The 24,521-nt window shown below is 43.1% G+C and overlaps 1 protein-coding gene across 5 annotated transcripts in view; it reads right to left on the reverse strand.

The window, feature by feature from the left end:
* Positions 1-8,953: 8,953 nt before the first annotated feature.
* Positions 8,954-24,521, reverse strand: part of fstl3 (follistatin-like 3 (secreted glycoprotein)) — a 32,097-nt gene continuing 16,529 nt past the window's right edge. For 2 of the 5 annotated variants that reach the window (XM_061825707.1, XM_061825708.1), the window contains exons 2-5: positions 16,372-16,551; positions 13,701-13,916; positions 12,208-12,435; positions 8,954-12,146 (exon numbers count right to left, since the gene is read on the reverse strand). In XM_061825707.1, coding sequence (XP_061681691.1) covers positions 12,094-12,146; positions 12,208-12,435; positions 13,701-13,916; positions 16,372-16,546 — 672 coding nt within the window. In that variant the 5' untranslated portion in view covers positions 16,547-16,551 and the 3' untranslated portion in view covers positions 8,954-12,093. Of the gene's footprint in view, positions 12,147-12,207; positions 12,436-13,700; positions 13,917-16,371; positions 17,053-17,139; positions 17,288-18,721; positions 18,905-23,904; positions 24,072-24,521 lie in introns of those variants that run through there. The other 3 variants (XM_061825706.1, XM_061825705.1, XM_061825704.1) reach the window with 3 other exon arrangements.

Consider the following 24,521-nt stretch of genomic DNA (forward strand, 5'->3'; position numbering starts at 1 on the left):
AAATTTTCAGCGCATATCCACTGTGAGAGAGATAATCTAAAAATAAAAGTCCAGAAATCACAATGTATCGTTTTTTTTAACCATTTATTTGTGTGATATAGGTGCAAATAAGTATTTGCACACTTGAGAAAACCAATGTTAATATTTGGTACAGTCGCCTTTGTTTGCAATTACAGAGGTCAAACATTTCCTGTAGTTGTTCACCAGGTTTGCACACACTGCAGGGGGGATTTTGATCTTCTCTAGATCAGACAGGTTTCTGGGCTGTCGCTGAGAAACATGGAGTTTCAGCTCCCTCCAAAGATTTTCTTATGGGTTTAGGTCTGGAGACCGGCTAGGCCACACCAGAACCTTGATATGCTTCTTACGGAGCCACTCCTTGGTTTTCCTGGCTGTGTGCCTCGGGTCATTGTCATGTTGAAAAACCCAGCCAAGACCCATCTTCAATGCTCTGACTGAGGGAAAGAGGTTGGTCCCCAAAATCTCACAATACATGGCCACGGTCATCCTCTCCTTAATACAGTGCAGTCCCTTGTGCAGGAAAAACACCCCCAAAGCATGATCCTACCACCCCCATGCTTCACAGTAGGGATGGTGTTCTCTCACAGTGGACATGCACCTATAATGAAAATTTCAGACCCATCCATGATTTCTCAGTAGGAGAACTTGCAATATACCTGGGTCCTCAAATACATATTTTCTTCACTGTATGTGATCAAGTTGAAGAACATGACAGCCGCTAATTTGTTAAAAAAAAAAAAAGCAAAGCATGATGCTACCACCTCCATGCTTCACAGTAGGGATGGTGTTCTTGGGATGGAACTCATCATTCGTCTTCCTCCAAACACGGTTAGTGGAATAATGACCAAAAAGTTCCATTTTGGTTTCATCTGACCACAAAACTTTCTCCCATGACTCCTCTGTATCATCCAAATGGTCATTGGCAAACTTAAGACGGGCCTTGACAGGTGCTGGTTCAAGCAGGGGAAATCTTCCGTGCCATGCATGATTTCAAACCATGACGTCTGAGTGTGTATTACCAACAGTCACCTTGGAAACAGTGGTCCCACCTCTTTTCAGGTCATTGACCAAGTCCTGTCGTGTAGTCCTGGGTGGATTCCTCACCTTTCTAAGGATCACTGAGACCCCATGAGGTGATATCTTGCATGGGGCTCCACTCCGATTGAGATTGACCATCATGTTTCGCTTCTTCCACTTTCTAATGATTGCTCCAACAGTGGACCTTTTTTCACCAAGCTGCTTGGCAATTTCTCCGCAGCCCTTTCCATCCGTGTGGAGTTGTACAATTTTGTCTCTGGTGTCTTTGGACAGCTCTTTGGTCTTGGCCATGTTACAAGTTTGAGTCTTACTGATTGTATGGGGTGGACAGGTGTCTTTATGCAGCTAACAACCTCACACAGGTGCATCTGATTCAGGATCATACATGGAGGGGAGGTGGACATTTAAAGGCGGACTAACAGGTCTTTGAGGGTCAGAAGTCGAGCTGATAGACAGGTGTTCAAATACTTATTTGCGGCTGTAACACAAAAATAAATCCTTAAAAAATCATACATTGCGATTTGTGGATTTTTCTTTTTAGATTATTGCTCTCGCAGTGGACATGCACCTGCGATGAAAATTTCAGACTCCTCCATGATTTCTAAGTGGGAGAACTTGTAATATAGCAAGGTGTTCAAATACTTATTTTCTTCACCGTATGTAACCAGTGTGCTTGGTTGCACTGTGGTTTATTGAAGCAGTCATATCACATTTAGAGATTTTGGAACTGGGAACAGTCCATTTTGGAGAAAATTTAAGATTTTTAAGTGCGCCTTACGGTCGCGATAATACTGTTAACTCTTAAAAGGCAGGAAATAGCCAGTGTCAGGGTAGCTGACAATGGCGGTGGAAGGGTGTCCATCTAAAGTTTCGAGACATTACAGCCAGTTGCCCAAGACAATCTTGGACTTAAACACCTGCACATGAAGACAGACACACTCACACGAACACAAGCACACAACGAAAACAGCCACCCGCGGGTCGGAACTTCCTGGGCCTCTTTCATGCGTCAGTTGTTTTGAGTTCTACTTGTTGAAGACTCTGTCCCGCAAACCACACTTGTCGTCTGATATCGTATCACCGGAACTGCGCATCACACACATAAACACACGCAAAGGAACATCATGTCTTCCGGGACGATGTCTACACGGGACTACAGTGACTCATTGAGTGTTTGGGATGATTTTTGCCAAAGCACCTATCAAAATATACAGTAGATGTTGCAAGAGGGACATGTGTGAGCCACTTGCAGCTGAGGGTTTGTTGCTCTGTCTCAGTATGGAATGTTATAGTGGTGCTTATTCACTGTGCGCTTACAGCGTGACTGGACTGGCGACAAGTGGAGACTGCCAACCGTTTTTCCGTTCGTTTTCCATCCATTCACGAGCCACGTTGTTGTAACGGTTTCTGTCAGAGAGCTGTTATGACTGTGAAACCATGAAAAAAATCTTTAATTGACCCATCATATTTACACAATCAATATATAAACCAGTTTTGGAATCAGAAATCAAGGGGAATGGGTTTTTCAACTGTTATTGATGTTTGGTAACACAAAACACGTCTCAACGTCATCATTTATGATATGACAATTTGAAATTTTGGGACAGATTTAAAAAAAAAAAATCATGGAGGTTGACACTCATGATTTGGCTCCAATCATGTGGCGGCCGCATCTGGCCCCCGGACCTTGAGTTCGACACCTGTGCTATAGGCAGAGGTGGGTAGATTAACCATAACTGGTTCTCAGTAATAGAATTGTTACTTTTGAATAGTACGACTCAAGTAAAAGTTACCAAAAAAAAAAAAGAGTGGAAAAAAATTCCAGTACAGTGTAACTGGTTATTAATTTCTGATTTATTATTCGTCAAATTGACAAAAATGTAAAATTATTTGAGGTAAAATATTGAACAACAAAATTATTTTTTTCAATCCATCCATTTACTGAGCTGCATATCTTCACAAGAGTCGCAGGAGTGCTGGAGCTTATCCCAGCTATCTTCAGGGGGGGGGGGGGGGGGGGGTATACCCTGAACTTGTTGCGAGCCAAGGAAACCGGAGTACCCGGAGGAAACCCACCCAGGGACGGGGAGAGCATGCAAACTCCACACAGGCGGGGGCCGGGATCGAACCCGGGACCTCAGAACTGTGAGGCCATTGCTTTACCAGCTGAGTCACTGTGCGGCCCCCCATATGTGTATATTTTTACGAAACAACATCAAGGCAAAAGCATTTAATTGCTTACACACACAAACCAGTACAACAGGGTGATTAGAAACTCTTATATAAATGTTTTATTTGATTGCACTGAAGTTTGAAAAACAACAACCTCATAAACAATGCAAAATCTGCCAATTTTTGTGCATGCATCGCAGATTGCTTTCCTCCCAGTTCCGTCTGTGTGCGCACAAGCGACCAAACAGAGCTCCAACGGGTCGGGATTGGCCCAGACGAACTGCACTTTGAATTCACGTGACCCGCTTGACCCGCTGGTTTGATTTCACCGAGCATTCCTCTTCGATGCGTCTAAAGTTATTTTTAGCTGCTCTTTTCGCAGCGCGCCATTCATCCCATTTTCTACCCCGCTTATTCTCACTCAGGTTGCAGCCGGTTGAGCTCGCGCCAGGTTCATTTAACCGAAGGGCGATTTTGGTGAGCGAGTCGCAGCACTCAGACTCACGACCCTCAGAGTGAGAATTCGTATTTGACTTAGATACTTTAAGTGGAAAGAATCAAGATTTTTAATACATTTCCGTGTTTTATCGCAAAGATTTGAAACGAGCCTCAACCTCAACTTTTTTTGTACCGTGCATAAAGTGACAGTCTGACAGGCCGATCAAACCACACTGTGGAAAATATGTGCAAGTGCAAAGCGGGGAAAAAAGGCCCAAACAGCAAGAAATAAGAACAAAGAGGAACGTGTAAATGAGTCCCTTCTGGCGTGTCTAGACTAAGATCTTTGGTATCAATCATGTATTTGTGTGTGTGTTTATTCATAATTGTGAAATAGCACATGAATCTGTCATTCTTGCATGAATAAAGTTGTTGTTTTTGAATAAAAGGCGTATTATTTCAGGAAGAAAGGCCCCGTTTTTTTTCCCCAAGAACAAACTGTGTTTTTTTTTTTTTTATTTTCAAAATATCCTGAATAAAATGAGTAGTATTATGAAATAAATGTTTTATTTTGGAAATTCACTTTTTAATTTAATTTAACTTTATATATGTTAAATTGGGGCGGCACAGTGGATCACCTTGAAAGCGTTGACCTCGCAGTTCTGAGGTCCTGGGTTCAATCCCGGACCTGCCTGTGTTGTGTTTGCATGTTCTCCTCGTGCCTGGGTGGGTTTTCTCCGGGCACTCCGGTTTCCTCCCACATCCCCAAAAAAATGCAACATTAATTGGACACTCTAAATTGCCCCTAGGTGTGATAGTGAGTGTGGCTGTTTGTCTCCATGTGCAATGCGATTGCCTGGCAACCAGACTCAAGACCCTCAGCGTGAGGGCCTCCTGCCCGTTGACAGCTTGGATAGGCTGTAGCACTCCCTGCAACCTTTGTGAGGATAAGCGGCAAAGAAAATGGATGAATGGATATATCACAAATGATAAAGTTGACATATTACAAGCATTTTTGTGTTTCCAAATGTGAATAGTTGAGAAACACATTACCCTTGATTTCTGATTCCAAAACTAGTTCATGGATGTAAATATGATGAGATGATTAAATATTTTTGTTTCACAGTCACAACGGCTCTCTGAGGGAAACCGGAACAACAATGTGGCCGACGAGAAAAATGAGTTTGACACACCTGCCGTAAAAAAAAAAAAATCTAAATTTGTTACCTGTAAGTCACCTCTAAGTGTATGCAAAAGTTGCTTATTTTCATTGCAATGTTGTATGAATGAACATTAATTGGATACTCTAAATTAGTGTGATTGTGAGTGCGACTGTTGTTTGTCTCTATGTGCCATGCAATTGGCTGGCAACCATTTCAGGGTGTACCCCGCCTCCTGCCCGTTGACAGGTGGGATAGGCTCCAGCCCTCTCCGTGACCATTGTGAGGATAAGCGGCTTAGGAAAATTATGAATATGCTAAATTGGGGGGGCCACATGCTGGAGCATGCTATAAAGCGTTGGCCTCACAGTTCTGAGGTCCAGGGTTCAATACCAGCCCCGCTTGTGCGGAGTTTGCATGTTCTCCCCATGCCTGCGTGGAGACGCATATTTGTGGTTCTTCACAGAGGACAAAGAATTCATGCCTGTGAGTAAAGGGGTTATGTGCAAGCAATAAATGCATTGGGCAAAAGAGCACAAAGCACTTCAGATGACTGATGGAGCATTTTGGCAGGAGATCGGGACAAAGCGCCTGTAGAGATCTTCAATGTCTCCAGTCTGTTTTTCCTTCAATTTGTTTTCAAGAGCTACCGAAGACGACCAAATATTTAGTTTTTGTTCAAGTTTACATACAGTATATGATAAACATTTAACTCTTTTCTGTGTTAACATTTGTCTGAAGACACCAGTGATAAGGCGCTAAATACCCCATATGAGCAATTATGAATTAAAACCATCATGTTATTAACCAGTTGAATCCAAATTTCTGATTTGGGCCTTGAGCTAGAAAAAATTGTGAAACACTAAACCTGGTGTGTTATTTTCTTTTTTAAAAACACATTACAAAAATGATGGGTTGTTTTTTGGAGGGGAGGCTGGAACGAATTGATGGCATTTCCATTCATTTCAATGGGAAAAGATGATACGACTGTCAAGAGCGGATCAAACTTGTATGTTTAAAAATAAAAACGCTTTCTGGGAAATTAAGATGATCACAATAAGGACAATGATTGCATGAACCCACAAAAGCTCACATCCGTGATGCGTGCGGCTTTACGTAGAAAAATATGGATTAATATGTGGGGGAAATTTACGACCTTGAAAACGGCGTCTTCTTCCAGATATATTGCGATGGTGGGGGCTCGATCTGTTGTGTATTAGTTTCAGATGTGGGATGGAGCCGTTTACAATGCGCTAGCCCTCTCTCTTTCTCTCGACCGCGAGTGGGTGGTCCTCGGGGCCCACTTTCATCATAAGCTCATTTATGAACTTGATGTTGTCTGTCTGACTTACTGGAAGCGAGAGGGGGGAATATTTGTCCAAGTGCTGAAGGTTCCATGTGGATGTCGTTGACGTGTCACGGCATGAGGGGCGGCTGTCGGAACGGGCGTCACCGGGGAGCCAGACGTCGTGATGTCACCTCGGCAACGATGACTAATATGCTTCTTTCAAACAGACGAGCGCTAGTGAGCCGGCGATCAGCATCACACACACGTCACCATCATACGGCGCAGCAAATTTGACGCCTTGCCGAAGAGCATGTGATAATAGTACAAACACAAATACTTCAAATCTTCCTCCATGTGGCAATAGCTCTGACTGTATCAGTAAATATCCATCCATCCATTTTCTTAGCCGCTTATCCTCACAAGGGTCGCGGGCAGTGCTGGAGCCTATGCCAGCTGTCAATGGGCAGGAGGCAGCCAGGGTACACCCTAAACTGGTTGCCAGCCAATCGCAGGGCACATGGAGACAAACAACCGCACTCACAATCACACCGAGGGGCAATTTAGAGTGTCCGATTAATGATGCATGTTTTGGGGATGTGGGAGGAAACCAGAGTGCCCTGAGAAAACCCACGCATGATGCGACGCGGTTTTCCTTTGCGACACGGAAGTCTGAACTGTTTCAAGGATTACCTATATAAGGACAAGAGAGACGGACAACGAGGCTTGTTCTTACAACCTCACTGCTGCTCTGGGAAACTACGACGCTTGGAACGGTAACTCCACGGACGTTAAAGGGGACGTTAGTTAGGTAGTCTAAATGCAGACGTAACACTCCTCGATCTTGTCTGCATATCTAATCATGATCGATGGAATTATACTCCTCTCCCACAGGTGAACTGTTATTACAATGCAATGACATGAAAACTTTTATCTGAAAACATCCCCAAACTTTTGTCTTCATTTTCAGTTCAAGTCAGGAGTAGTCACTCACTTTCTGGCCCTCAGAAGTAGACTGGCTAACGTGCGATTGAGCGACTCTTTATGACGTGGTACTTTCCAAACCCCCCAAAAATGACTTGCTTGACTTTTGCCACAGTAACCTTGGACTTGCTTGAAATTTTGCGCTTTAAAAGATTCTCATGAACGTCATGCCGTTGCTCAGCATTTCCTATGCAGACAGATTTTAGGGAAACCCTGTATATTGGGCTGGTTTGGCTCTCTCAGAATAACCAAGTATTTATTCTCTGTGAATGCGAGACAAGAACGTGTTATGCCCGCCTTTATCTCATTCAAGTCGCTTAATGAGTTTTCCGTGTAGTCGGTATCCTACATAACAACGTGTTTGTGTTTACCGTCCCTCTCTGCAGACTCATTCGGAAGGTCAAGTAACGGCCACATCTGCGTGCCTGAGAACAAGATGCAATCTAAAAAAAACAAGGCTTCTTTTACTTTGAATCCTGCTCGTTAAATTAGAGGAGGAGAGCGCGTTGTTCCAGCGTGCGCATGTACGCTCGGATTGGCAATTGACTTTGCTGTAATCACGTAAAAATTAGTCAAGATAAAATATTTCGTGCAGGAATATAAAACGGCCAGTCCCACAAAAAAGTTGAACCAGATGTTGCTATCTACAAAACAAAACGGCAGCTTTAAACAGTAAGCTTTATTTGATTCTGTGGGGCTATTTATTAGGTACTCTGGTCAGGTGACCTTGTGTCCTCTGAGTGAAGTTCTTGGACCTCCCATTCATTGAGTCAGGTGCTTGGACCCTCCATGTTCTGCTTCTCTAAGTCGAGTGGACCTACTGTGCCTACACTGTCCATTTTTTTATAACAGTGCAGGTTTTGTATATTGTCTTTTTGCGGCCTCAGTCTTAGGTCTCTGCATTTTGATTTTCAACTCTGTCTGAAGCGGTTCGCAGGCTTGTGCGATCTGGCTGTGATGAGAATCAGCACTTGACCACGGTCAAGGTGGTGTGCGCGCCCCTCAGTCGGAGATGAGATCGTGCCCCAAGTGGACGAGTTCAAGTATCTTTTTTGTATGTGTATGTTTTGTTCACGACTGGGAAAAATGGAGCGGGAGATCGTGGTGACGAAGGAACTGAGGAGAAAGGTATAAAGATTTCAATTTCCTGGCTGTTCTACATCGCCACCCTCACCTCTAGTCCCAAACTGAGTGTCCAGGCTCTCTCTTAAAGATAAGATGAGAATCATCTATCAAAACGAGCCAGATGAGGTAGTCAGGATGCCCCTTAGACACCTCTCTGGTGATGTGGTCTGGGCATGTCCCACTGGGAGGACCACCAAAGGATGACCCAGGACACACTGGAGTGACTGCCTCCTGGCTGGCGTACCTCGGGATCCTCTGGAAGAGCGTGACAAAGTGGCTATGAAGAGGGAAGTCTGGTTATCGCTACTTAACCTTCTGCCCCAATCAACTGAGTCTGGATAAGCTGAAAAATGAATGGATGGGGGTGTTTTTGTTTGTTTTTATTTTTCCATTTGGTCCTTCTCTTCTGTGAATCAAGATATTGCGCCTGCTCTTTGCTTAGTCTTCTGGTTGAACCTCCAACCTAGTGAGTCAAGCCTTTAGACCTTCCATGGATCTCCTCTTCTGGAAGTTGACTTGTAGGATTCGGGGCTCTTCTTCTAAGAATCAAGTTGTGAAGTCGGGTGGACATTCCTGTTTTAAGGGTTGAAGTTCTTGATCTTTCTTGGGGTGAACCTTTTGGAGTCTTCAGTAAATTTAACATCATGTTCTTATTGTTATTAGTTTTGCCACCTTTAGCGGCACGCGAGATCAACTCCACTGGACTAGAGAGAAAAGAGGACACAGCATGTCTTTTTGTAATAACTTTATGATGTGGAAACGGTAGTACAAAAATAGGAAGCATTTATTACTCAAATTTTCACAGTAGGTTACAGACACAAGGAGTCCATGCGCTCAGTTCAGATTTTCGACACGGACTGAGGGAGTTCATCGGGGCCGTCAACACGACGCGGTCCTGACTCACCTCTGGTGGCACGACATCAAGTGTTGGCTACTGTGGTCCATTCCGAGACTAATTCGATCTTCTCCACTACATTCTTTTGGGGAATTCCGATCAAATTGAAGCAGCCAAAAAAAACGTGTCCTACAAAAGCTCGTATTTACAAAATAAAACAAAAACAAAGGCAAGCGTTCCACAGAGGAGGTATTGTTGCAAACAAACAAACAAACCAAAAAAAACAAAAACAGTTCAATGTAAGGAATGTTTGCATGTGGTTGTTTATGAGGAGTTATTTGAGCCTTTATCGGATATTCTTCATATCCAGGTTTATGGCCATGTACTAGCACATACTTCATCCTAGTTAAGACAATTCAGTGCACTAGTTGAAAAATGATGTCCTAGTAACATTTTTCCTGCTACTCTAGCCCCTTTTGGCCTATTACGACACAATTGAACCTTAATGGAAAACTACTGTGCTCCACAAGTAACACTACTAGGCCCAAATAATAGTACACTGGTATCCACCTTATCATGACATCAAATCAATATTCAAAATGCCTCCCCGTAGTCCATTTACTGTATTCATATTGAATAAACATGATCATTCATCCTTGATAAGTAAGCTACTAGTGCAGGGGTGCCCAGACTTTTTTACCCTAAGATCTACTTTTCAAGCATCTAGCCTCTCGCGATCGACGCATCGAGCAACCCGGTACTAGTGTGACACGTCTACTTATTGGGCCCAGTGTTTCTAGTGCAACACGATAGTTTACCGCTAAGGTTTTTGTTTTTACTACAAGGCCAAAAGTGGCATTAGTAGTGGAAAACAAAGACTGGATATTAAGGATATTGAATAAATGCTAAAAAGGTTTTTCATAGCAAACACGAAATGCTTTACAGGCACACGCTGTGCTAAAACACTAAACAACTACTTTATCACTCACAGTGTGGCTTTGAAATTTCCGGCGCTACATAAACTTGGTCTTAGTTTTCCGCTCAGATTTCATCCCATCAACTTAACGAGAAGACTGTTTGTCGTAAAACCGAGCCGTAAAAAAAAAAAAAAATGCGGTCGCCGGTGGAATAAAAACCAAGCACAATAAATATATAGTTTTGCTTCAGGATACATTTTGTTTGTTATTAGGATGAAATCATAAATAGTGATTGATACCTTCTCCAATAAATAGTTGCGGAATTCTATTTACAATATGAACACGTCTCCCGTGGAGTTCTCTCGCGAGGCGTTCATCTGCTCTCAACTAACGAGCGTGCGGTTTTGAATCGAGCTCTTCCACACCGTGGTGTGCGTGGGTCACTTGTGGATTCACTAGTTTAGTTTTTAGCCTTCTTGACCTTTTAGGGCCACCGCATTTGTGGGCGTTGTGACAAAGAGGGACTTAAATCTTTAGACGAGAGGAAAACGAGCCACTATACACTGTTAAGGCAAACATAGTATAGTGACCACGATTACTATTTATGTGTTTTAAAATTTTGCACACCCCTCATAGTTTCACAACCATCCCATTTTTGGCAAACACCTGCTTTGCACCTCCCCCACTCGATGCCCCTGCATCCACACTATACTTCTCGCTCATTTTATTACGACAGCTACACTTCTATTATTGTGTCGGATTTTTGGGATATTTTTCATGACCCCCACACTTTTAATTCTGGGGCAACTGCTGTCCTTGCATCTCCCCTACTGCTTTCATACCCTACTTTCTGTTCAATTTGATGACAAATTATACACATTTTTATTTTTAGAATTTTGGGCACTCCAAAATGTGGACCCCCAGGGCAACTTTTCTCTTGGAATTTCCCCCATGTTACACCACTGCTTCAATAGCATATTTTTCATTCATTTTGATAAAACTACTATGAATCCATCCATCCATCCATCCATTTTCCTAGCCGCTTATCTTGACAAGGGTCGCGGTCGAGTTGAAGCCTATCCCAGCTGTCAACAGGCAGGAGGCTGGGTACACCCAGAACTGGTTGCGAGCCAATCACAGGGCACATAGAGACAAATAATCACATTCACAATCACACCTAGGGGCAATTTAGAGTGTCCACTTAATCCATCCATTTTCTTCGCCGCTTATCTTCATGAGGGTCTCGGGGAGTGCTGGAGCCTATCCCAGCTGTCAGTGGGCAGGAGGCGGGGTACACCCTCAACTGGTTGCCAGCCAATCGCAGGGCACATGGAGACAAACAGCTGCACTCACAATCACAGCTAGGGGCAATTTTAGAGTGTCCAATTAATGTTACATGTTTTTGGGATGTGGGAGTAAACCGGAGTGCCCGGAGAAAAGCCACCCAGGCACAGGGAGAACATGCAAATTCCACACAGGCGGGGCCAGGATTGAACCCGGGTCCTCAGAACTGCAAGGCCAACGCTTTACAGCTGCCCCATCACGCCACCTTGTTATGAATCAATTTTTCCACAAAATCCTCAGACTCAGTGAAAAATGTTTTGCCCCAGTGCACCCGCTCTTGACGCACCTCCCCAATTCTTCACCGACCACCGCTTATATATAAATAATTCTGACTTTTTTTTTTTTTTTAATTTGCGTATCCTCAAAACATCACACCTGGGCAAACTATTCCACACTACGACAAAGCTTCCGTACCATCGTTTTTGATCATTTCGGAGAATGTGCAAGTGAGCCAAAGAAGTTGGAGTCCGTGTTTCAAGCCATGATGTGTTTGTCGATTGTTGTCGATTTTCTATACATTTCAAAGCAAATTTTGAGGACAGATAGGGAATGTAAAATGGAAGTCCACGATGATCACGTTTTAAATATTATGACGACTACTATTACATACCTTTTGAAATTTTGCGCACCCACAAATTTCCCTCCCGAGGCTACCACTCTGCTCGCACCTCCGCAACGCCATGCCACAGCTTCCATATGAAAAAAAAATGGTGTAGAATAGGGAGGGATGATAGTCACAAAAGAGAGGTCAACTTGTGGTGTATTTCTTGATCTCTACACGGCGTTCTCCTCGCTGACGTCAAACACGTGCGGTTTCCTCGGAGGACCTGCAAAGAAGTGATGATGAGATAAAGGGAGAGATCGAAGAAAGCGTTCAGTTGTCCTTACTGTTGCATGAGCCGTAGTGGCGGACTCCTATGGAGCGACCCAAGAAGCAGGTGGCGCGGCGCAGGTGGCAGGCGCTGGGGTATGTGATGTTGTCGTTCCCACAGATGGGCTGCTCAGAGGGCAGCGGTTTGGGGCACGGCGTGGAGCGGCACATGACGCAGTGGGCGCTGTTGGTCTGGTCTGTCACGCAGGTGTGCGTTCCTGGGCATACTACGTTGGAGCACGACTCTGCGGAAACACGACAAAACAACAATCCTCTTCAGTGATTTTGATACAGCTACGACTACAATTTAAAAAAATCGTAACCATTCTGTTACCATCGTGAAATTCTCTTTCATTTTGCTATGAGTACTTTTCTTCTTCCACAACCCCTGAAATATTGCAATACAGGTCAAACCCTCTCTTGGAACCTCCTACATGCTGAACCATATCGTAATCATCACTCATTTTGAGAAGATTGTTTTAAGACACATTCTTACATAATTTATGGACCCCCACGATTTTGCTCCCTGGGGTAATTATCACCCTGTCAAATATGGCATAGTACGTTACTGCTGTCATACTATACTTCTCTTATTTCTATAAGAGTACTACAAGTAAGCATACTTTTTTTAATTTTTACGCAAGTGCTTTTAAGCAATGGTTTGAGCACAAACGCTGCAGCGACACGTGTTGACAGACAATATAACAGTATACCAGCTCATGTGCCATTTATTCTTTTCATACAATTACTAATATTAGTGCAACAATGATAAGATGAGGGCGACATGGTGGATCAGCTAGTAAAGCATTGGTCTCAAAGTTCTTAGGTCCCGGAGTCAATCCTGGACCCGCCTGTGTGGAGTTTGCATGCTCTCCCTGTGCCTGCATGGGTTTCCTCCGGGTACACCGGTTTCCTCCCACATCCCAAAAACATGCAACATTAATCGGACACTCTAAATTGCCTCTAGGTGTGATTGTGAGTTGCGGCTGTTTGTCTCCATGTGCCCTGCCATTGGCTGACAACCAGTTAAGGGTGTACCCCGCCTCCTGCCCACTGACAGCTGGGATAGGCTCCAGCACTCCCCGAGACCCTCGTGAAGATAGGTGGTGAAGAAATTGGATGGACGGATGCTTTTTAGCAATGGTTTGAACAGAAATGGTGCGGCGACACATGTTGACAGACCATATAACAGTATGCACACTTGTGCTATTTATCCTTTACAATGACTAATAATATAAGATGAGAAACGAATCGAGATCTATGTTACTGTATGTTTTTATAGAATACAATGTTATGGAGTGCTATTTTTTGTTCGGTTTTTTTTTTTTTTTTTTGGGGGGGGGGTCTGGAACATACTATTGGCATTTCCTTTCATTTCATTATGAAATGATGATTTGGGATATGAGTCCGTAGAGTTACAAGTGTTGTCAAACTCATTTAAAGGTCCAGATTATAGGACCCTGAAAACTCAAAACCGAGAACCCCTGGTCTAAACGTCACACGCACTTACTTTTGCAGTCTCCTTGGTACATGACCTCCAGGTCAGGGTGTCCCATGCAACGGGCCATGAGCAGGACACACTCGTCCTTGTACGACTTCCCGTCGCTGCCGCACACGGCGTGCCTTCGCCCGATGTTGGAGCAGTCGGGGGCGCACACGCACTGCGGTCTTCCCGTCTTCATCTTGCACACTTTCCCGGCGCCGCACTTCACACCCTCGCATGTCTCTGCAGAAAAAGTGTAAGAAAATGACCTTTACTGTCCTGAAATAGATTTTTTGATTTTACCTTTCCCGCTTCTGCATTTTCTGAGCCCGCAAGCGGTTTTCTTCCATAGACTAGACAACCATGTAAGTTTTACCGTCGCCTGATATTTACAATAACCACATCCCTTTCGGTGAACGGCGACGCGCCTGATGGAATGCGGGCTCGGCGTGTTTTCATAACACGTCCGATGTGAAATGGCTGCACGCGGACGCTGCCTAAGCTCCCGCGGAGGCGGGTGAGGGTGGAAACGGGCGTCGGAGGAGTTCAAATGACTTTCACGGAAATTTTTACGTCCCGGGGGGGGGTGGGGGGGGTGAGGAAGATGGCTGACGTTGCCGGCGCACGGTAGGAAGCGTAATCCGATGCGGCGCGGAGTCCACGCCAAACAGTACAGGTCTATCTCTTCCCAGGACCTCTGAGGAGGACTCTTTTCCCATCAGGTGCTATTTCAGCTTTTCAAAGTCCTCCAAGGACCATATTAACCCCAAGAAGAATATGATACAACGGTTCAACAATTATTTATTGTTATACTGTATATTACCCACGGGTTGAGCTTGTGTTTTTATTAACAGTTCAGTCAGATGTTTTATCAAGTTCTGAACACATACAAAAAAGGCCCTCTTAAAATTACTTTCTTTCTTTCCTGTTATTTTGTCTGTCTAAATAAATCACATATTGTGCATTTCAGTCGGTGGAATCTTTTTAAAATTCATCCACCAAAGCCTGTTTCACATAGCAGCATTAAATTTAAATTTTAAATTGGTAAAAAAAAAAATAGACATGAGCTGCCTGTCTCTTTTGATTGAAGCAGACAATTTCAGTCATTTTTATGTGTTTTATTTTTAAAAAAACAACCTTGCCTAATAGTTTGTCTGATGGATAAGGAAAAAATACGTAATAATAATAATTCTAGCATATATAACAGTGATGAGCTGGCACGGTGGATCAGCTGGTAAAGCATTGGCCTCACAGTTCTGAGGTCTCGGGTTCAACCACGGACTCACCTGTGTGAACTTTGCATGTTCTCCCCGTGCCTGCATGGGTTTTCTCCAGGCACTCCGGTTTCATCCCACATTCCAAAAATGACATGCAACATTAATTGGACACTCTAAATTGTCCCTAAATATAATTGTGAGTGCGGCTGTTTGTCTCCATGTGCCCTGCGATCGGCTGGCAACCAGTTCAGGGTGTACCCTGTCTCCTGCCCGTTGACAGCTGAGATAGGCTCCGGCACTCTCTGCGACCCTTGTGAGGATAGGTGGCAAAAGAAAATGGATGGATAGATAACAGCAATGAACCGACCATCGCATTTTGAGCTTGTTGAGCCAAGCTTTGCACCTGCACAATGGAATGCAATGCAATACGAGCACTCTATCAAAAATATTCCTTAATTTTGGTTGACAAAAGAAAACTCTGTATGACTGTGGTTGTAGAAAATGACTGGATGATATTCAAAAGGTATACATTTCCATATGTTTTATTAAATACAACAATAATCCCTTGGATATCTGTTTGTATCGTAAAGTGCACAGTAAGTCACCTATTGTGTTCATATTAATTCAGCATTTGGTAAGTGTTTTGACTTTTTCAACAGCACAATAGATGTGATGTTCCTATTCTTATAAAACTTTGGATAAAAATAAGAAACCAAACAAGAGATTTTTTTTCCCATATTTTTACCATTTTTTAATTTCTATTTATTTTTTTAATAGCACAATTTGTATTTTGAATTTGGGAGTTATTGTATCAATAATTTAGAGAAGATTTATTTTTTTTAATTCAAATTAACAAATAACTATAGAGGAATTGATGATTTTGCAGTGGTCTTTTAATTTTTTTTTCAGCGCTATACATTTTTGTGCTTTCCATTTTACTGTATATTATTTGATTCTTTATTAAAGTGTACATTGAAATCAGTATTATCTGTAGTAATATATTGAGCGCAGCTTTGACCCTCTTGTGTTCCTATAAGAAGTCAACCAAAATAATGTAATTACCTATAAAATATTAGAAACAGGTCCAACTGTAGTGTGGCTTTACACCAATACAAACTGCAACCCCTACAAACTACAGCCACAGTAATAAGTGCATTGTTAAATTAATAAATACTAAATGGACACTTTTGTGATTTCATTAGACTGTGCAGGTGGACCTAATGTTATAGTCGGTGAACATACAGGGACAATAATGCATGTGTGTTCCACCATAATGTCCCTAATCATTGGCAAGGGACCAGTCAAGGGTGTAACCCACTTCCAACTGAAAGTTAGCTAGGATACCTCCACCTTACTTGTGACCCCTCATGTGGACAATTCCTATAGAAAATGTATAAGTCGATGTTGTCCAATGAATACTATCTCACATGCGACATAATTCAATGAAAACGTAAAACCCAAATGTACATAAATATATTTACCTTTGCAGGGTTTACAGGAGACGATGCCCAGGAAGCCCAGCAGGCTGACCTCGTTCATGGGGAGACTGTTGTTGGACCACGCCGTGTCCAGTCGGCCCCCTGCGCAGCACTCCTCTCTGGTGACCCCTCTCATCAGCACCATGTCGCACCGCTGGCTCTGCTGGAGCCAGCACATCCCCGCTGCAAGAAATAAATTGTAAGTCAAGCAGGTAGATTGATAGTTAGTTATGGAGCAAGAGTGTGAGAGAGAGAGAGAGAGAGAGAGAGAGAGAACCAGAGAGAGAGAGAGAAAGAGAGAAGCTACAAAATTTGATTCCAATCAGGGTGTCATGTTGAGTAAATAAAAACGGGAAATAATGATTTTCAAAAATTCTAGCAGAGAACACGATGAAGGAAAACTTCAGAGAGCCATTATCGGTTAACACAGTTTGCAGCTACATCTAGAAATGCAAGTTAAAGCTCTACCATGCAAAGTTTAAACTATATGTCAACAAAACTCAGAAGCACCACTGGCACCTCTGGCCCCAGGCCCAAATGAGATTAACTGAGGGAAAGTGAGAAAGTGTGCTGTGGTCTGACTAGTACACATTTCAAATTGTTTTGAAAATCATGGATGTCGTATTCTCCAGGCAAACAGGAAATGGACCATCTTGATTTACTGGAAAGTTCAAAAGCCAGCATCTGTGAGGGTATAGAGGTTATTTAGTGCCCATTGCAGGGGTAACTTGCACATCTGTGAAGGAACCATTAATGCTGAAGGGTACATACAGGTTTTTGAGAAACATATATGCTGCCATCCAAGCAAAGTCTTTCATGGACGTCCCTGTTGATGTCAGCAACCCAATGCTATGCTTCATTTTGTATGCATTACAATGGCGTGGCTTCCTAATACGAGTTGGCTACCAGCAGTCCAAACCTGTCCCCAATGAAAATGGGTGGTGCATTGTGAAGTGCAAAATATGAAAACAGATGACTTATATTGATGAACAATTGAAGTTGAACATCTTTTAACATTAAGTTAAACATTTTGAACATATTTAAAAAAAAAAACATCAGTTTGAATACTAGGCTGTATATCTTGTCTTTTTATTGTACTCTTTTAACATAGTTAAGGTTGAAATGATATGACAATCATTGTAATCTGACTGTAAAATGTTTTAGTCATTGTCCTGACTTCATTTTTATGTATACTCTAGATATGTTCATGTGTAAAAGTAGCAAACTAGATGATGTCCGTAGGTAGGTTGGCAGCCAGGAAGTTAGGTAGGTGCTGTAGGCAGGTACGAGGGGAATTAGTGATGTAAATAGAAATTATATAAGTAGGGGGATAGTAAGATAGGTAGATAGATTAAGTAGGAAGGTCGGTACTCTAGGTAGGATGACTTCACACACAGGCACTCAGACTTTGGGTAGGTAGATCTATCCATCCATCCATTTTCTGAGTCACTTCTCCTCACAAGGGACACGGGAGTGCTGGTGCCTATACCAGCTACCATCGGGCAGGAGGCAGGCTACACCCTGAACTGGTTGCCAGCCAAGTGGTGGGCACATGGAGACAGACAACAGTGTCACTCACGAGCACACCTAATGGCAATTTAGGTCTCCAATTAATGCATGCTTGTAGGATGTGGGAGGAAACCTACGCAGGCACAGGGAGAACATGCAAACTCCACACGGGCTTTAGAACTGTGAGTCCAACGCCCCGACCAGTTGCCTCTCTGTGCTGAGGTAGGTAGATCCAGCCATTCATTTTCCGGACTGCGTATCCTCACAAGGGTCCCAGCCAAGGCAGACTAGACCCTAAACTGATTGCCAGCCAGTCACAGGGCAAATAGGTAAGTAGTTGGCTTTGCCAAGTTAGGACAATAGATTCGGTAGGTAGACCAGGAAACTACTTAAGTAGGTTCCAAAGACTGATAAGTCACTGCTGCTGACTATTCTTGCTGTATTTCTTCACATTTGCTTCTGTATATCCACTCTGCATCCTATAGTATAGTAGGCGTCTGTTCATATTTTCCCTCCATTTAAATATTTCTCTTGTTGAAATATATTGTGCTGTAATTGCAATTACCTCAACATAAATGCTTAACATACACTCATGATAAACATGATGTTCATTAATTCACGAAAAGTGAATACATTTACCAAGAAAGTGTGCAACTAATTAATGATCTGCAAAAATGAAAATACTCAAAATACACATGTGACTCATTTGGGTCCACGAGCTTCTGCATATCAACTAAAAAGTTCCCTCAGTGTGCTTCTTTCTTCACAAACAGCTGTTTTTCAAAATAAGCGGGGAAATACACTTATTCATGCAATTATTACCGGTAATCACAAATCCACTTACCGCAGGCAGGGTTCCTCCCTATCTGACCAAAAGTAACAATAACAGCAAACACCACAAAGTTCTTCATCTTGTGCGTTACTTCCAAAAAGAAAATCAGGTCACTTCAGCGGATTGAAGTGATGTTCCTCCGGCTCGAACCTTCTCACACTAACTTGCTGCGGAAGCCACTCTCCCCTTATGTGAATGAATGTGTTGTGGCTAAGTGATGTTGCCGCCCCCCCCCTCCACCCCCAACCCCAACCCCTCTCTACCCTCCTCCTCTGTATAAATATTTAGCCCAGATGGAATTATGCTGCTGGGATGGGCGCTGCTCTCAGCCAGTAATAAGACAAGGGCAGGCACGACACTTTGACGCGGACTCAATTTCCACAGTCGGGAAATGATCCCTCTGAGTGCCAGACGCTCGGCCACTTAAATGAGCTCATAAATGCCATCGTAGACTAATTGCAGCCTTATTAAGTGCTCTGCTGTAGCTTTTGGATTCGTCACTGACATTCAATGAATAAAGTTGTTCGCACAGACTATTTGAAGTGCAACTTGATAGTGGTTAATCACTGAATGTGGATGAAGTCATATCCCAATAAGTCTAGAATTGTTTAAAAAAATAATTTTCCTTTATACAACCACACATGGGATGTAGAATAAAACAAGAAGGGGAGACATTCAACAAAATATGCCATTTAACATTTAGGAATTGCATGCATTTTATGAAGAATATTTCAATTTTCAGGTGCTCCAATTATTACTCGACAGTATGTAACATCCAAATTGTACGGATTACAGATGGTGGCACTGAAGAGACAACAGGAAGTAGAACTGGAGGTGGCAGAAATAAAGATGTTGAGGTTCTCGCTAGGAGTGAGGAGGTTGGATAGGAATAGAAATGAGCTCATTGGAGGGACCGCCAAAACTGGATGTTTTGGAGACAAGGTAAGAGAGAGCAGACTTCGATGGTTTTTGGACATGTCCAGAGACGAGAGAGTGAGTATATTGGGAGAAGGGGGCTGAGGATTGAGCTGCCAGGCAAAAGAGCGAGAGGAAGACCAAAGAGAAGGTTCATGGATGTGGTGAGGGAAGACATGAGGGCACTTGCGGTTAGAGAGGAGGATTCAGGAGATAGGCTAAGATGGAAAAAGATGACACGCTGTGGCGACCCCTAACGGGACAAGACGAAAGGAAAAGAAGAAGAGGGGACGTCCATGTGGAGGAGTTCAAGTATCTTGGGGTCTTGTTCAAGAGTGAGCGAAGAATGGAGCGGGAAATTGACAGACGGATCGGCGCACCGTCTGCAGTGATGTGGACTTTGTATCGGTCCCTTGTGTTTAAAAAGGGAGCTAATTTATCAGTCGATCGACGTTCGTACCCTCACCTATGGGCACGAGCTGTGGGTCGTGACCGAAAAAAACAAGATCTCGGATACAAGCGGCCGAAACAAGTTTCCTATGCAGGGTGTCCGGGCTCTCCCTTGGAGATAGGGTGAGAAGCTCGGTCATCCGGGAGGGGCTCAGTGTCGAGCCGCTGCTCCTCCGCATTGAGAGGAGCCAGATCAGGCGGCTGGGGCATCTGATTCGGATGGCTTCCGGACGCCTCCCTGGTGAGGTGTTCCGGGCACGTCCCACTGGAAAGACACCCCGGGGACGACCCAGGACACACTGGAGAGACTATGTCTCACGGCTGGCTTGGGAACGCCTTGGGATCCCTCCGGAAGAGCTGGAAGAAGTGACTAGGGAAAAGGAAGTCTGTGTATCCCTACTGAAGGTACTTCCCCTGAAACCCGACCCGGAAAAGCAGTACAAAACGGATGGATGTATGGATGAATATGTGACATTATTGTTAATGTTACCATGTAAAATGAAAATCAATCTATGAAATCTGGATCCCGTGGACTTCATTGAATTCTGAGTGTTTTACGCACTTGCTGCCCTCACTTTTGTCTAATCATAATCTGTACCCAAATAAAATGGAAAAAAAAAAACAGATCAGTTTTCATAAATTGGCACAATGATAAAGAAATCTTGGTAAATTTTCATATCAAAGCAACTTTGCTGATGTAGTAAACAGACTAATGTGGACTGCATGACTCAGGTGGATAAGTTATTGTCTACAAGCCAGAAGGTTGTGGGTTTGATCCTGACCTCTTGTGACCATATCGACGTGTCCTTGAATTTTTTTTTTCTTGCTTCTTTTAGGCTGGCACAAGAGACATCAGCAATTGCCACAAACACGGCAGTCCTGAATATTCACAACTTCTGTTGATGTTGTGAGGGATCTTAGGAAAAGGATTCTTTCATCATCTAATTTAGTCATCCTGTGTGAAATGCCAAAGAGACATTTTGAAGGTAAAGGAATGAGATGTTTTTCCAAGTGAAAACAAGTCAATAGTTTTTAAAAGCAAAGAAGTGCAACATTCTCAAATGAATAAGTCAGCACCCAGAGCTCAACCCAATAGAGCATGCCATTTACTAACAGAAGATGGAAGACAAACGTGATAGCACCGAGGCTAACAAGCAGTAAGTAAAGGCCTGGCAAAGCATCTCTTGTGAGAAAAATTCCGAACCATAAATCATTTCCATCCAAGTATTGAAACTGATTGTTCTGTTTACAATAATATCCATTCCTCGGTCCATTTTCTATGCAGTGTGTCCTCACTAGGGCTACAGGTGAGCTGGAGTCCATCCCATCTGATTTCGGGCAAGAGACAGCAGTGTACACTCTGACCTGGTTGGAGTACAATGATATCCTTTGGTCCAAACGCTTTGAAGGTACTGTACAAAAAATGTGTGTTATTTATAAATGGTGGATGTTGTGCTTTTGTAAAAACTCATAGAGTGCCGCTAACACTTCGATCGCAACTTGATCATTTTCCTTCAAACCACTCTGATGGTGGATAAAGACAAATCTAAAATTCTGTTATTGTTCAAATACTAATGGACCCGACTGAACCATTCTTCTTAATGTGGTTTCGCTGATTGAAACCAGAGACTGTCATCTCTCACACGATAACCGGGGGACTTTCTCCACCCAGCAAGTGCCAAGTCTAATTAATATCAAGTGCCTACAATGATCAGACCGTTCCAGTGTTGCCACAGTTTGTTGACAGTCTGCTCGCGTTGTTATCTGATCCAACGGCCGCAGTTGCAATGATTCCTCAACTTGCAGTAAATGAAACCGTGGGAACAAAGGAGAGAGTGAGCGAGGGAGTGAAGGTACTTCGGCTCTTCAAGGCTAAGTGCGAATATCAAAACTGCAAACATTTAGAATTTTTTTTTAAACCAAAATTGATATCGTTCAGATAGCATTTTACCATCAATACTTTATTTTCACAACAATATTCTGAATCTCTAACTGGAAAATGGTCAAAGCTGTAGTGTCTTCGATGCTAATGATTCCTTATTGAATATTGACTACTCCAGCACAAGTATCAGATATGTGAGGGATAAGGTTTTTATTTGTGAAAATGCAATTTTAGAATAAAACTACAATGCCAAACTGCTTGGTGTATGTTTTTGTACACGTTTTGTCTAGCTTGACTGACCCTATTTAACTCCTAGAGAAGTCATTAGCCTCGAAGTTTCCTGCGCTGGGACAAATTGCACAAAGAATTGTCAGCCTCAGCAAACTGTGTTTGTCTATTATAAAAGTCTCATTTATTTATATCGCCCTTGATCATCAAAGAGTCTCAAAGGCCTTCAGTTGGCAAAGATGGTGACAACCCTTGATCAGAACCGCCTGTTGTTGTGACAAGTCAAAAGAAGGCTAGATTACATTTTATGATCAAAATTTTGCATAATGCTGATAATTCCAAAGGTTTCGCATAGTTTTGTTTTTTTGACACTGTGGATACTTTGCTCCACAAATAAATAAAGACAAATTTTATAAAAAAAAAAAATTCAGCTGGCGGCACGGTGGAACAGCTAAAAAACTCATATAGAGAAACAACCATTCCACAGCTATGGATAACTTAAATTGTAGTGTCCAATCTATGGGCTGGGGGGCTTTTGCGGTCTATTTTTGAGCCTGACAATGATGCGGGCAGCGTGGGATCGATTCCCGCTCAGTGATGGTGTTCATATCTGCCCTGCGACTGACTGATGACCAGTTCAGGATGTAGTCCACATTTCACCTGAAGCTGGCTGGTTTAGGCTCCACCTCTCCCGTGACCGTTGTGAGGATATGCGGCTTGGATAATGGCTGGATGGATGGATGGTTCACAATAGCAGCGGGGTGGCGCAACTGTAAAACGTTGGCCTCACAGTTCTGAGGTCCCGTGTCCAATCCCGGACCTGCCTGTATGGGGTTTGCATGTTCTTCCCATTCCTGCGTGGGTTTCCTCCGAGCACTCCGGTTTCCTCCCACATCACAAAAACATGCAACATTACTTGGACACCCTAAGTTGCCCATAGGTGTGATTATGAGTGTGACTGTTGTCTGTCTCTATGTGCCCTACAATTGGCTGGCGACCAGTTCAGGGTGTACCCTGGCTCCAGCACAGCATGTGACCCATGTGAGGATAGGTGGCTCAGAAAATGGATGGATGGATACATTTCATCTTTACTGATACCACTTGCATGTTATGGGAATGACAGTTTGATATTATGTTAAAAAAAGTAGCTTTTATATTTTTTATTTTATTTATTATTTTATTTATTTATTTTATATTTATTTAACTAGAACAGCAAAAGCCACTTTTTGCTTGTAAATTTGTACATATTTTCATCCTTTAATCTGTATTTACAAACATTTGTTACAACGTGCGGTCCCTGTTAAAGTATCTGAAAATAAGGTGTTTACATGCTCCAAGTTGAAGTCACAAGATGAACGGGGGTCCGAGGTTTTACACGGTCACGACATGCGATTTCTTGGTTACAAACCTTCCACAGTGAACTACTTTGCGAAGCAGGGCAAGATTATGTTTATTTTATAATTACGGCCTAGAATATTTTTCAAGTGATGCTTTTACTGTAACTCCAATTTATGCATGGACTACAACACATTTCCACCTACATACAAATTTGCGTTGTGTCGCTGTTGTAGGAATGGAGCGCCATCATAAAACCAACACCCTTATGTATATTTTTTCAAGTGCAGAGCAATTAACCAGGAAACAAAAACACAATTGAATGTATGTTTGTGTCCCAGCAGGAGGCTTGTGTTGTCATATTCTATCCAAAAAACCCGCTCACCTGCTAAATCTGCCTGACCCCACTTTTGAATGTTCTCTTTGATCATATTCTTTCTTTCTTTCTTCCTTGCAAGGTATCACATGTTGTAATATCTCGGTCCTCGTGAAGGATGTCAGTTGCTTTCATTAGGGGAGATCCCCGGGGCCCTCGAAGGAATGCCGCCTGACCTGGGAGGGGAGGAAACGACAAAAAGCCAGCGAGTGAGCCGTGGGTGGCCTGCTTCTTTCACTGGGTCTCGGCCCGTTCGCTCATATGGTTTGCATCACGGCTGCCGAGCCATACAAATGAATACAGCATGGCGGGGAATGGGGAGCGTCCTCAAATGCATGCTCCTTCGCACGTAACGGGGCCCCCTTTCATGTGGCGGGACTCTGTGAGACGGCATGAAAGTGAATAATCACACGATGCACTGTGTCTAACTTGAAACTAGACACACATCTGCATTTTTGACTGACTGGCCAAGTGTGCAGCACTCTGGCGGGGAGGCCAAAAAATATTTGTGGTGGAAGACATCACTGTCATCTAGTGGTGAAAGTTGGCGACCGGAAAAACAGTGGGTGTCATGTCGACATATTTGAGTAAACCATTTTGCATAATCCTGGTTAAAATGACATAGT

Source organism: Syngnathoides biaculeatus, chromosome 7, assembly GCF_019802595.1.
Source record: "Syngnathoides biaculeatus isolate LvHL_M chromosome 7, ASM1980259v1, whole genome shotgun sequence".
NCBI classification, from domain to species: Eukaryota; Metazoa; Chordata; class Actinopteri; order Syngnathiformes; family Syngnathidae; genus Syngnathoides; species Syngnathoides biaculeatus.